Source organism: Manis javanica, chromosome 3 (genome assembly GCF_040802235.1).
Source record: "Manis javanica isolate MJ-LG chromosome 3, MJ_LKY, whole genome shotgun sequence".
Taxonomy (NCBI): Eukaryota; Metazoa; Chordata; class Mammalia; order Pholidota; family Manidae; genus Manis; species Manis javanica.
Genome location: NC_133158.1, coordinates 165,887,714 through 165,902,992, shown reverse-complemented (window position 1 = coordinate 165,902,992; position 15,279 = coordinate 165,887,714). Strand labels below are relative to the sequence as shown.

At 36.3% G+C, this 15,279-nt stretch overlaps 1 protein-coding gene across 5 annotated transcripts in view; it reads right to left on the bottom strand.

Annotated features, from left to right (window-relative positions):
- PLS1 (plastin 1) overlaps nt 1–15,279 on the bottom strand; it is a 115,991-nt gene that overhangs the window by 20,292 nt on the left and 80,420 nt on the right. For all 5 annotated transcript variants that reach the window (XM_017658459.3, XM_017658456.3, XM_036996430.2 and 2 more), the window contains 5 exons: nt 14,663–14,744; nt 6,407–6,572; nt 6,183–6,325; nt 4,130–4,225; nt 631–826 (listed from right to left, as the gene is read on the bottom strand). In XM_017658459.3, the coding sequence (XP_017513948.2) occupies nt 631–826; nt 4,130–4,225; nt 6,183–6,325; nt 6,407–6,572; nt 14,663–14,744 (683 nt within the window). The remainder of the gene's footprint in view (nt 1–630; nt 827–4,129; nt 4,226–6,182; nt 6,326–6,406; nt 6,573–14,662; nt 14,745–15,279) is intronic.

Sequence of the window (15,279 nt, the reverse complement as noted above, 5' to 3'; positions counted from 1 at the left end):
AAGACAGGAAAAACACAGCATGAATAATGCAAAAAAGAAATATCAACTCAGAAAGAATAAATAAATGGTACTCATGAAAAGAACAATCAGAATGAATATGGAGTAGAGAAAAGTACTAAATACAGTACCTACATTAGGAGGGGTCAAATCTGCATTTCATGAAGCAAAACAGGAAAGTATTACAAATCATGAGACAGATAATGAATAGCCCACACACAAATAATGAATACTGTAAATTTTTTCATGCATACTAAAAACATTAAAAAGAGAACACTACTAGAGTCAAACTGTAGCTTTCAAAGAAGAAAAAAGCTACAAAAACTATTTTTTTCCATAGATTATTGTCCATACTGGTGGTAGAGTTTTGTGGTCATTGAAGAGAATATTTTAAATGTATGATAGTTTTCACTAAACTCTTAGGGAGAAATGCAGAAAGTAAGGTTTACCCCAGCATTCTGTGTTAATCAAAACCAGTAACCACTTTCTTTAAGTCGAATTCTCTAATGGATGCACAGGCCTACACACAATAAACTGCATGTCCCACCACACTCCCCTACCTCTGACAGTGAAGTAGGACAGCACCACAAGAAGATACACACAGTGAGCCAATTAAAGGCAGAAAGAACGTACCTTCCAATAAATTCATATCGATGTCATTATTATCAGGCTTGTGTAGGCATGGGTATGTGTTAAAAAGATTAGCTACAAAAGCCAAATTAAGTTTAGGATTGCCTGAAACCACATCTGCAGGAGTAACAAACTGTCTGCACCCTAGTTTATCTGCTTCTTGAAGCATGAATCCAGCACGTTTCAGGTCATTTTTCTCCTAAACAATGAAATAAAAATGATCAAAATTAAACTTCTGACTAGCATAATTTTTTACTGTATTACATACTTATTTTTATTTTTTTTTTACTTTTATGCATATATATATATTTTTTATTTTGGTATCATTAATCTACAAATACATGAGCAACATTGTGGTTACTAGATTCCCCCATTATCAAGTCCCCGTATACCCCATTACAGTCACTGTCCATCAGCATAGTAAGGTGCTATCATTACTTGTCTTCTCTGTGCTATACTGCCTTCCCCATGACCCCACACACATTATGTGTGCTAATTGTAATGCCCCTTATTCCCCTTATCCCTCCCTTTCCACCCACCCTCCCCAGTCCCTTTCCCTTTGGTAGCTGTTAGTCCATTCTTGGGTTTCGTGAGTCTGCTGCTGTTTTGTTCCTTCAGTGTTTTCTTTGTTCTTATGCTCCACAGATGAGTGAAATCATTTGATACTTGTCTTTCTCCACCTGGCTAATTTCACTGAGCATAATACCCTCTAGCTCCATCCATGTTGTTGCAAATGGTAGGATTTGTTTTCTTCTTATAGCTGAATGATATTCCATTGTGTATATGTACCACATCTTCTTTATCTATTCATCTACTTGATGGACACTTAGGTTGCTTCCATTTCTTGGCTATTGTAAATAATGCTGTGATAAACATAGGGGTGCATATGTCTTTTTCAAACTGGGCTCCTGCATCCTTAGGGTAAATCCCTAGGAGTGGAACTCCTGGGTCAAATGGTATTTCTATTTTGAGATTTTTGAGGAACCGCCATACTGCTTTCCACAATGGTTGAACTAATTTACATCCCCACCAGCAGTATAGGAGGGTTCCCCTCTCTCCACATCCTCGCCAACATTTGTTGTTGTTTGTATTTTGGATGTTGGCCATCCTAACTGGTGTGAGGTGATATCTCATTGTGGTTTTAATTTGCATTTCTCTGATGATGTGGAGCATCTTTCCATGTGCCTGTTGGCCATCTGAATTTCTTCTTTGGAGAAGTGTCTGTTCAGATCCTGTGCCCATTTTTTAATTGGATTATTTGCTTTTTTGATATACTTATTTATAAGCAATTATTTTTCTGGAAACATATCAAATAATAGCTCAAAATAAGTTCAGAATGTACAGGAATTACAAGTCAAGTTCCCCATTTCTTTTAAATCAACAAGTCTTGCTGGGCTCAGAGGAATATTTCACCCTCCTTGCTGAAGTACTCAACCAAACTCTCAAATATTATATCAATAAGATCCTACTGGTTGAATTTTGTAGGTAACTTGTTCAAGCCATATTGGAGTGCCTCTGGCAAGGAGTCTTAGATGTCTCACCCACTCTACCCTGTATGGTATTTCCAGTAGGATCTTTTCTCAATGAAAAACAAGCTGAGACATATATTAAAAAATGTTAAAATTAGAAGGAACAGCACTTCTCACAATTGCATAATCCTGGAAAAAAAGCCAAATGCTTATCAATAGGAGAGTAACTGAATAAACTGTATTATATTAAAACAACGACATACAGCAATATGAGTGACTCTTATCAATATGCTCAAAATAAGTCCTAGAAATCTAAGTACAACATAAACTTTATATGAAGTAAAAAGTAAAACTAAAAATTTAATTTTGTATGAAATTTATTTAATTGAAAGAAAAAAAACAAAAGAACAATGAACCTAAGATTCAAGACCGTGATTATCACATTAAGGTGAGGCAGAGAAATGGGAAGGGAAAAAATGGCACAGCTAAATGTCAATTATGTCAGGGTCTTAGCTTCTTTTGGATTAAGGGTTCATACAGGCCTGTTATAATTTCAAAACAACTAAAAACAAAAGAAAAGAGGGACATGCATGGACCCATGATGAGACTAACACGATCAAGGATCATGACTTATCCAGTTCTATACACCAGTGATGCAAAGAAGTAAAAATGTAAATGAAATCTGAGAGAGCAGTAGGTTCAAAGCCATTAAAGAGCAGTAAAAAGTTCCTAAGATAGACATAAATTAATCATATGTAGACCTTAATTTGATCTTAATTTAAATAAACTATAAAAAGAAAATCTGGCATTTATGTGGCAATGGAAATGTCAATTGACTAGATACTTGAGTATTACAGATTACTGTTATTTTTTTTAACTATGATAAGATCTAATATATTGGACCTTATTATACCTTATACAGATTGTCCTTCAGAAATACAGACTGAAACACTTATTGACACAATTACTGACATCTAGGATTTGCTTCAGAATTATACTGGACAGGAAGGAAATAGGTACATGATAAAGATTCACCATGGATTGATAGTCGTTGAACCTGGGAGATGGGACACATGGTAGTTCAATGGACTAAGTTTGGTCACTTTTGTATATATTTGAAATTTTCCTTAAGTTTTTAAGTTCCTGATTTTTTGACTCAATCTAATTTGCAAATTTTGCATAATTTTCAATACTAGGTTTCTTAGATATTTCATTATAATAATCTGAAATATAATTAGTAATGCCTCAAATTGCTTTTAAAACTAAATATTAGGGATGTTGCACTTGAAGCACTTAGATTTTCATACCAACTCTACGGTTTGACCAGATTTTAATGTTTGGATAGAACTATCCCCAGGATTTAAAACTTTTGCTAAAAGAATGGGCTTTCTAGGAAATGTGTTAGATGGGTTTGGATCTGTATCAGTCATTCCTACACCATTAATACAAGGAATTGCCATCTTTTGCATATTTACGAATGTAAGTTGAAGAACTGATGGTTGCTTAGCAACTTAAAAATGGCTTGTTGCTCTCTTTCAAGGTACACAGTGAGTCACAAAAGCACCCTGGTGAGCTGCAGTTTCACTGCACCAGGAGAAAGGGGATGTAGGGTTGATTTCATACTAAAGGTCAGATGTACAATTCCATCTCTTCAATCATGAGGGCCAGATGACTTGGCCTGGAGATTTGGAGGTTAGGGCAAAAAAAGCTGCTGAGGGCTGAGCTTTAATGAAGGGCTGAGGACTCCCCCTGTGAATGCTGGCCATAGAGAATTGCACTCTACATTCATCTGCACTAACTAATCAAATCCATAGAGATAGAAAGTAGAGCAGTGGTTACCAGGGGCTCGAGAGAGAAGGGACTGGGGAGCTACTGTTTAATGGGTACATATTTCACTGTGGAGAGTGGTGATGGTTGCACACAATGCAAATGTACTTAATGCCACTGAACTGTACACTTAAAAATGGTTAAGGTGGTAAATCTTATGTATATTTTACCAAAATAAAATTTTTTAAATTAAAAACTGTACTCACATTAAATCCTGAAAAGTCAATGGCAATGGCAGGTTCATTTTCCCGGTCACCTTTAGGTGCAATCTGATTAAGCAGATGAAAATAGGCTCTTGAATCCTTCAAGGAAAGAAATGAAATCGTATTTTAAAAACGAGTAAAACCGCCACTGGATTTAGGAAAAGCTCAAACTGAAGAAACTGCCCTCATCTCCAAGAATGCATAGAACGTAATAACTTTTATTACTTATAGGTTCCTGAATGCACTATATTGTTTTCACTTCAGAGCTTCTGGCAACCATGTTTTGCATCTCAGAGCTTCTAGCAACACTTTCCCTGTATCTGGAATACCCTTCCTCACCTTTTCATTCGTTCACACTCCCAGCTATCAGTAACACTTAAGCTGAGGGTCAAATATTTTCTTCTGGAAGCCTCCCCTGGTTTCTCTAGAATGAATTACGGGCCCTCCTCTATACTGCACAGCTCACCTCTACAAATAAGCTGTGACCACAGCATATTCGATCATCCAGTGAAATTGTCTCCAAAGACAGCTATCATAATTCTTCCCTGTACATACAGGTAGCTCCTCCCATCAAAAGGCAGAGTTTATTTCCCCTTCTTTTTAACTCAGACTGGCCTTGTTCCTGACTTGCCTTGACCAACAGAATGTAGTGGAAGTGATGCTCTGGAGTTTCTGAGCCCATCTTTAGAGTTTCTGCTTCCTGCCCCCTTGAAGTTAGTCTCCATGTAAGAAGTCCAGCTATCTGAGACCTTCATGCTGTGAGGAAGTGCAAGCTAGCCATGTGGAAAGGCTTTGTGGAGAAGTAGTGAGGGGCCAGACATGCAAGTGGGACCCTTCCAGACCAGCCCAAATGATGGCTGAATGCAAAGGAGTTAGTCATCCCAACCAACACCATCTGAAACAGAACCACCTCTCAAGCTGCATTAACCCATAGAATCAAGAGAAACAATAAATCATTATTTTAATCTATTAAGTTTTGAGTGGCTTGTTATACAGTAGATAACTGCAACATCCATGTACTTACTAGATGTTTATCTCCCTGTGTAATGTTAAAATTAGAAGGACAGCTTGGTAAGCTTCTCAAGAGCTAGGTCTTTGCATCTCCTGTGCCTGGCATAATGCCCCACAGGAGCAGCTTAATAAATATCTGATCAACTGAATTCTAAAATAACAGAACCCCCCAAAATAAAATTTTAAATGAACATACGATAGATGAAAGCAGCTTAATAAATATCTGATCAACTGAATTCTAAAATAACAGAACCCCCCAAAATAAAATTTTAAATGAACATACGATAGATGAAAGCAGAGAAATACAATGTCACTTCAAAGTGAACATAACCTAACTGATAGTGTTAATATACCTGAAGAGAAAATATGAATTAATGCCAACACTGATTAGTATGGAAAAAAAAAGGATGGGGAAGAAAATGTCCCAGGGTTCCAAGTTGGCAATGCTTTTCTTGGCAGTGACCATGGGAGGGTTGTTAGGCAGAATGAACGCTGCAGTTTCCTTGAAAGAGCTCTCTCAGTAGGAGGTAAGTGTTTTACTAAGCTACTTGGTTGAGAGATATACCTGAAGACCTCCTTTTGTCTACTGATTCCCTGTGTCCTCAGGATAATTTGGCTTGTTGTTAGCTGGTTACTGGCAAAGTGGGAGTAAGAGAGTTCACCTGGTCAGGCCCAAATGGGCCTCTAGTTCAGCAAACAGGTGGAATTCTCAGTCCCAATTAAGACTGACATCCTCATAATTTATTCTATCTGTGGCATGTAAAATGGGAAAGAATGCTTTGACAGGCTAAGGCTAGCATCTGCTTCCTCTCACAGCCAGTTGTTGTTCTTTATTGAAAGCCAACAAACCAGTGTTTTGGAATAAAAAGTTTTGTGACTACAATCGGGGGAGAGAGTCCACTTCAGACAGAGAAATGCAAAATTTCATTTTCTACTGTGTCCTTATAAATTAAATTTCAGTTCAAATTTAGGTCTGAACCCCTTTAGTTTTTTTTACATTCCTCATCCTTATTTCATGTCACAAAATGAACATTGAAATATAAACCTTAATGTCTTGGCTGAAGTTGCTGATGGTACGCCACCCTGCATTGGACAGATGGTAGTTCACCCACCGCAGCAGCAGTTCTTCCGGGGAAAGCTTCATCAGCTCCTCCAGTTCCTCACCTTCGTTCAGCAAGGCAATCAGAGCTGAGAAGAAACCACTGAAATATAAATTCTTCCTGTAGTAAGAATATGTCAGGGAAAAGTAAGTATTTTTGATGATCTTACCTTCATTCCTGGAAATCTCAATATCAGCAAAAAGACCAACTTTGATGATCTGCCAGAGAAGTCCTAAGACCAAGTGAGGTTTTCCTTCTTTGAGATCCTGTGCACCAATGTTGATCACCGTGCAACCGATGGCTGAGGCAGAATTCAGGGCTAGGTTTAAGTTTTCCTGAATGGCCACAAAGCAAAATACACATGAGAAAGGACTTTCTAAAGTCTTGTCATCAAGTGTGAAGGTATATACGAGACAAAGGACTGCAAAATTTCAGATTTTTAAATGTAAGTAGTAGTTAAAAGCAAAATACCATTACTAAAATAAAAAAATCCCACCATTTTAACTATCATCTCTATACACCAGTGACTTCTCAACCCATATCTCCAGTCCCGACTCTAAGCTCCACACCTATATATTCACTTGGTTATGTCTACCTCAATGTTTCACAAGTACCCCAAACTCAACATGTCCAAAACTGAAGCAATTTTCTTGCCATGCTTCTCTGGCCTTTCTTTAATTCCTTGTCTAAATTGGCTTTTTCTTATTTATTTCCTAACTTGGGTGATAGGACCAACCTTTATTCTTGTCTTCTTTCTACCGAAGTCAGAAATATGAGTAGGACCCCCCTTCCTCCTTGCCTTCCACATCCAGTCGCCAATTGCTGTCAATTCCACCTTCTAAATAGCTCTGGAAACTCAGTGCCTTTGTTTCTTTAGGCTCCTTCATTCCTTCCTTACACCTATTCTCTGATTTACTCTCTACAATCCATCTTCACAATACTCTGCTGTCAGTGATCTTAATAAAAATATATATACCTGAAGGTATAGCTTTAATTAAATCCCTTCAAAGTTCCCTGTCACTCCCACTGTGTCCTCTCTGTTACAGCTATACAGGGCCTTGGAGCTTGCTATTCCCTCTGCCTGGAACACACTTTCGCCTAATATCCGCAATTCCTTTAAGACTGCTCACATGTACCACCTAATGGCCTTCTTTGATGAGCCTACACAAAGTAGCAAGCATCACCACAAGCTCTGCTGGCACTTGTTATTGCCTGTTTTACTCCTTATCATTCTCCATCAGATTATATACTTGCGTGTTTATTATTACATCACCACCAATTAGAGTATGAACTCTATGACAACAGAGGCTTTTCATATGCTTGGAACTGTTTTCCCAGCTCTTATCACATGGTATGTGCTCAATAAACATTTATTGAATAAATGGATGAAGGGGTAAGAGTAAAGAAATAGAGGGAAAGGAGAGGGTCAAGTCCAAATCCTTAGCATGACAATCAAAAATCTTTAGGATCATCTCCCAACATTCCACACACACAAAAAGAAGAGGGAAATTGTTATTATTAACATTTTATAATATCACATTATGCAAATATTTTAATAACATATTCTCCTAGAAATTCTAATACTGTCAGTTTATTAGTGTTGGGCTAATGATTTTTTTATTTCTCCCTATTTAGAAACACTTCTTTGAAAAATGATGTGCAATCAGGTTTTAATTCTCAAGAATTTTAAAGGTAACTTTTAGGAAGGAGTCAGTTCATTAAAGGCTTTGTGCATCAAGGATGATATCAACAGAGTGAAAAGGTATCCACTGAATGGGGGAAAATATCTGCAAATCATATATCTGATAAGGGATTGATATCTAGAATACATGAAAACTCCTACAACTCAACCACAACAACAAAACAACCTGATTAAAATATGGGCAAAAGACATGAATAAATTCTCCAAAGAAGATACACAAAAGCACACGAAAAGATGCTCAACATGACTCATCACTAGGGAAATGTCAATCAAACTCACACCACTTCGCACCCATTAGGATATCTATTATTAGGCTATGGGGAAACTGGAACCCTTGTGCAATGCTGGGGAAATGTAAAATGGTACCATTTCTATCAAAGACAGTATGGCGATTCCTCAAAAAATTAAACATAGAATTACCATGTACTCCAACAATTCCACTTCCAGGTATATACTCAAAAGAAGTGAAAGCAGAGACTGAAACAGATATTTGCACAGCCATGTTCAAAGTAGCATTATTCAAAATTGTCAAAAAGTAGTAACAACTGAAGAGTCCATCCATGGATGAATGGAAGAACAAAATGTGCTACAGACATATAATAGAATATTATCCAGCCTTAAAAAGGGAATCCTAATACATGCTCCAACATGAATTGAACCTTGAAGACGTTAGGCTAAATGAAATAAGCCAGCCACACATACACAAAATACTGTATGACTCCACTTATATGAGGTACATAGAGTGGTGAAATCCATAGAGCCAGGGGATAAGGGCAGGGGGGATGGGGAGTTATTGTTTGATAGGTAGCAGTTTCAGTTTTGCAAGATGAAAAAGTCCTGGAGATGGATGGTGGTGCTGGGTGAACAACAATGTCAATGTACTTAGCACCAACAAGCTATACACTTAAAAATGGTAAATGTTATGTTATGTGTATGTTACTACAATTTTTTTAAAAGTGGGGGAAAAAACCCACAGCCAGCTTGAAAGAGCTCTCTATAGCCAAATCTGGGACAATTTGAGCACCAAAATAATTAAGCACAGTAATGAATTAAGCACAGAATGAATGAAAAAAGTAGGAATTCCTGAGTCCGTATCATGACCGAGAGGGGGAGAGAAGATAAGAGCGGTTTCTTTATTGCAGAATGCCAGCTAGACGACACGTGAGCATGGAGGAAGAGCCTGAGTTAAAGAAAATGTGTGTGACCATCATGGTATAGACCAGATCAGGAGAGAGTCATCAGTGCATAGTCGGTCTAGGGAGAAATTCTGGTGCGGAGCAAGGTATCTGCAGACTGCACATTAGTTGTAAGGGAGAAAAAGAAAAAGGAAACAGTAATTACATAGAAACTAGGCAACATCTTAACCGAATGACAGAAATTAACAGCAGCTATGAAGAGAATTAGATATCTTATGGCCCTAAATGTCTACATTTGTGAACTTGATAAATATACTGTGGTAAAGTAAGAGAATAATATTCCATTCCTAGTAAATATATGCTAAGGAATTCATGGGTAAAGGATCACAAGGCATGTAGTTTATCCTCAAAAGAAAGAAATGTTGTGTACACACATACATGCACAAATGAGAGGGGGGGGAGAGAGAGAGTGGACGGGAGGGCAACAGAGAGAGAAAATACTAAAGCAAGTGGAGTAAACCATTAGTAGGTAAATTTAGGTAAAGGGTATATTATGGTTTTATACAGTTTTTTGTTTTGCAACTCTTTGTAAGTTTGGAATTATTTTCCAACAAACCTAAAAGGTAACTCTTGTTCTTAAAACTTGTTTACCCACATGCTACTAATTTTAAACTAAGGGTTTAAGCAAAGGCATATTTATTTAATAATGTTAATTAACTTGTCCTTTAGTTGCCATCTGTTAGTACTGTATCAGTGACCAGAAATACAAATGTAAAGAAAAAGAAAAAAACAACCAACCACAGAAAACAGTTTGGGACAACGTAAGAAAGCAAACTGAGAAAGGCACAGAATTAGAAAAACTTAGGCTTACCTTAGCTTTTAGATTTTTTTATTTCCTCCAATTTCTTCTCTAGAGATAACAAATGCATCGTATGTACTGAGGATTTCTTTTCCCCATTACCTTTTGGAAGGATACAGTGGCCGGTTTACTGCTAGGCCTTATTTTTGTGGCCATTTAATGGTGATAATCAGTAGAGTCAGACAAAAAGTCACCAAGATAAAAAGAGGTAGCTTTAAGAACTAGGGGATTTGTTGTTGTGTTTGATTATTTCTTGGGAAAGGGTAGAGACTGTCTTTGTCTTTTATTTCTACAGGGATAGGTCCACACAAAGGTTCACTCCCTCTTGCAGTGTGCTGAAGCTATTTATCTTACTGGGCTCCAGATAAACAGCTCTATCTCTGGGGATTCAGTCTGGGGTAATTGATGTAAGCATTTGGAATTAAATTTTTTTTGTAGTAATTTTGCAATTAGAAAAATCGCAAAAAAGTGAATAAGCAATATTCACTTAAATATAATTCTCCCAAAAGAAGGCAAAACCAGAGAATCTTTCAACATATTTATGACCTCATAATTCGCTACAAATGAACATGGTAAATATGAAAATATTATCAGTAAACTTCAAATACGTTCTGGATACCTTAGAAAATGTTTTAATATCTTCAGATGTGCTTGTTACCTTAAAATAATCAATATAACTTACAAGAGAGAGCTTCTGCCAATTTAGGCTTGACCAGTAATATTTTTCAATCTTGTCTCCCAAAAGCATAAAGGATATTTGCTCTAGTTGTGATTCCCCACAATGCAACATAGAAAATTACTCCAATAATAGTATTAATCTCAAAATGACCCATTTCACATGCATTGTACCATTCACAGCATGGTACTGTGGCCAAAAGAAACATGTAATTTCACTAAATCGATCCCAATAACTACTGAGAGCCAAACCTTCTACTACTTCTTTTCCCTGGACAATGGCAAGGAAACCACACTTTACTCCCCACATTAACTTGGCTTTGAGCTATACCTCTGTCTTCATGGGCATGACCTTATTCTTCCAGGAAAAGAAGGCAGAGGTTTGATTGTTCATAACAGGTACTACTTGAAAAGATCATCAGTTCTTCAGTGGGAAACATCAGTGGACAGTTCATCTCTAAGATTCTTTGACTCCTTTACCTTGAAATCTTCCTTTTGCTATTTCCACCAATACAGATTTTGGTATCATGTTCCATATCCAATCCTAACCCATCTCCCCACTCCCTCTCCCACATTAAAAGACTCACCTGAAACCACAATTCCAATTCTCAAACTCTGACCTCACTTTCCCAGCTCCAAGATACTGCCAGGACTTTGGTGTTTTCTCTTACTGTAGTAAGCAGTAAAATTAGCTTTGTCTCATCAACAGGTTGTGTTGGTGATATATGGGGAGCCAGCTTTTGATGTTAATTTTATTGAAAAATATTGGGTTTACAAGTATAGCAAATAAAAGTAATTGGCTGAAAAAATGGATTCAAAGCAAGGAGCTAAAATGCAGTTTTAAGTTCAAATAAATGGTAGGCTTTAACTGGAAAATAAAACATTATTGTCCTACTGGTAACTAGGGAATAGGAAAACCAGGTGTTTTCTAAAGCCAGTTCTAAACATCTTGAAGAAATAACAGGAGAACCCCATAAAGAGGTTGCACCCCAAATCTTAATAAGGACAAAAGCCCTGTTAGGCCTGTGTTTGTGAAGAGAAACAGGGACAATGGGGCACCCACAACTGTGACATGACAGAGGTGTCTCTCCTTGTGTTTCAGTGTCCTAATCTGTAAAACAAGATACCTCACCTTACAGAGACATTAACAGAAGACACAGCAAACATGGCAGTTTATCTTGGGCTAGCCATCCATTGTCTCCCATCTTTTCTTTGCATAAGTGAACTGTCTGTGCCTAGGATATAGCCCAGTGTACCAGGTAGAAAACTTTGTACTGCTGTTCTAGATGGCTTCTGATGTTCCTTCTATTTTGATTAATTAACTAACCAATTCTTTACTGACAGTCTCAAATAGGTACTGCAAGTTTTCCTTCTTTTCATTCATGCCACTTTGCAAATTTCCATTTCCCATTGTTTCAATTCCAACTAAGTTCACTTCTGCTAATGATTTTTAGAGGGTTGTGTTATATACTTACTGGGCTAGCAGGAATAAAGGCATGGTTGGTTATTCAGATTTCATCCTTATTTTTACTCCATTTGGAATGTCCAAATGAGATTCATGTTTTCCCTACTTTAACTGTAATTGTATTTAAGGTGAAATGAAGGTCATATATATGTGTGTATAATTATCTACATATGCAAGTATAAAGTATATACATATATACTTTGTACATGAGTGTATTAATTGTACTAGCTTTTAACATGTTATAATGAACAGATTAAATTTCTTATATCCTCTCTTTGTTAGTTTCCTAACTTTTTAGGTCCCTAAATCACATGTTTTCAGTCTAATTCACATAAATAATTTTTCTTTCAGTAATGATAAACAAGCAAGAAGACACAGCTCAGAAGTTCACTGGGTAGAAGAAAAGAGATGAAAAAGTTGCCAAGATCAAAACCGAGTCCTGCTTTTTACTACCTGGTCCACCCTCTTCCCTTGTGTTCATGGTTTTTATACATCACTTTCATCCTTTCATATTTTTCTTTTATACATCATGATAATGCATAAACCTATCATCATCATCATAAGGTGAAAAACTATATTTTCACTATCTTTTACAAATGAATTAGGCTTCTTTGGAATAAAGTTTCATGGGAAACTGGTTTTCTAGTAGATCTATTCCCAGAGCTCTAAAGTTACTGAACAAACAAGACAGATTTAATATCCACAGTAACACTCTGCCCCTTCCCCAAAGGCCTGTCTTTTCTCATTCTACATTAGTGCCCTCTTTTAAGCCTCCTGGAGACCTAGACTATTATTACCACTCATACTGGAAGAATGTTCTCTCTAAAAATAAAACTGTAAAAGTCTTAGTCCCTCAGATCCATTCTATAGCTATTGCAAAATAGTTACAGAGTATTTTTTCTTTAATACACTGCACACAAGTATGAAAAGTAAAACCAAGCATACATTTATAGAACAGTAAGAAATGGTAAGTTTCAGATTCAGTGCCATATAAAAATGTGTGATGTGTATTCTAAAAATAAGATGCATATGAATATTTTCAGCAATCAGATAGAGGAAGCATCCTGACACAAGTTGTGAAAGAAAATAAATTGCAATCAAAATGGGTTTCTTCAAAAGAAATTGGTAGTTTCTGCTAGGGATATGCAACATGACTGGCTTATTGGAAACTGGGACACGAGAAAGCATGTTAGTCAACATCCAATTCTTTACTTCTCAAAAGTAACAGGAAATGGGAGTACTCCTCAGATAGTCCAAGACTAACTATATACCACTGCCCTAAGGACATAGCTTCCTATAGAAGAGACTTAACTTCAGCAAAATCAGGGATTGAGCTTGCCCGCAGAAATGAAGGGAATAGTTTATCAGTAGCACTTTTGATAGCTACCGTTGTGACCAGCGCATTAACTAGCTGCTATTACTACCATCACATCAGAGTGGCACTGTAGCACACACATTAAAAGATGAGCTCTAGAGCTAGACCTCTGGGACCATATTCTGGCTCTGCTATCACGCAGCTTCTCAGTGACTCACTCTCCTCATCTGTAAAGTCAGTATCTACCTTATTTTAAGGCTGTGGGGAAGAATGAAAGGGATGATTCATATAGTGTGTTTAGAATAGTGACTGGTTCCTTGTAAGTATATAAATAATGATATCCACATATTGATCTAGAGACTTTGAGGGGAAAAGTGTGTTAACTATAATTTCTGGACTTTAACAAGATCTGAATGGAGAAGCTGACTGCAGAACAATCTGATAAAAAAAGAACAGCTTGAAATTCTGTGAAATGGTAAAATGTGGTAAAACTATTCAGTATTCTTATTTCAACCAACCAACAAGAACACTGACATCAAGCAAAGAATCATTAATAAAAATAACTCAATAATTATAACATAACCTTAATACCATTATCTTAAGGAAAGAAGTTCATCCAAAGAATTTGAATCATAATTTCATTCATTACAAAATGCAGCTGAGTTTTTACTTAGTAAAGCCTAGTTTTTACTGGAAACCAAAATTATGTTAAACCAAAGGTTTTGCATAGCCAGACCCTGAAGATATTATGTTAAGTGAAATAAATCCAACAGAGAAAGTGTATGATCTCACTTATATGTGGAATCCAAAAAAAGTCATAGAAAAAGAGATCAGACCTGTTACCAGAGGTGAAAGGTTGGGGGAGGGGAAATTGTTGGATGAAGGTAATCCAAAGGTACAAACTTCCAGTTATAACATAACTAAATACCAGGGATGTAATACACAACATGATGACTATGGCTAACATTGCTGCATGATATATAGGAAAGTTGTTAAGAGAGAAAATCTTGAGTTCTCATTACAAGGAGAAAATTTTTTCCTTTTATTGTAGCTATATGAGAAGGTTATTTAGCTGAATCTATTGTGATAATCATTTCACAGTATACATAAACAATCATGCTATATGCCTTAAGTTATACAGTGATGTATGTCAATTATTTCTCAATAGTAAAAATGGGAGAAAATAAATTTGCTCAGGCCTAAACATCCATTAATATGGGCCATACATTTTATAGCAGAGTAACGTGATTGCTAGCACAGGACAAATACTTACAGAAACAGTGAAAGGGGTGAGCTTTTTCTTATTAATAGCTCTTTCATCAATTGTATCTGGTTCAGATAAGTTGATCATTTTGCTAGAGAGAAAAGGAAATTTAGTTTAAGACTCCCAGAAATGTTTTTAGTTGATTTTTACAAAGTAGACAAAATAGTTAAATTCTGAAAAGCAGTTCTTAAGTTTCTTTAAAATATTATACTGTAATTCATGTTGGGGACTTAATTTTTAAAATCTAAGAAATATTCCCTAACCTAAACAAATCCATCACTCACTATAATAGTAATCTTAGCATTTCCTCCTAATTTTTAAAAATAGTCTTGCCTTTTCTTTATGTGAGCCTTGTCTTTACTTCATTTAGTGATTATCAATATTTAGCAGCCTGAAATGCAAAAGGAATTCTATAGAAGCTGTATTTCATAAAATGGTATTGACAGTGTTAAAATTACTGTTGTTGCAATAAGAGACTTGATTTTCCTAAGATTTCAATAATTTAAACATCTTTAAAGAAATTAATATAAATTTTGCTTCTGTATTTTAGATTTTATATTTTAAAATAAAGATAGGAGAAAATACCCATTCAATTCTTCAGAGGAAAAAATCAGTATTGTAGGTGC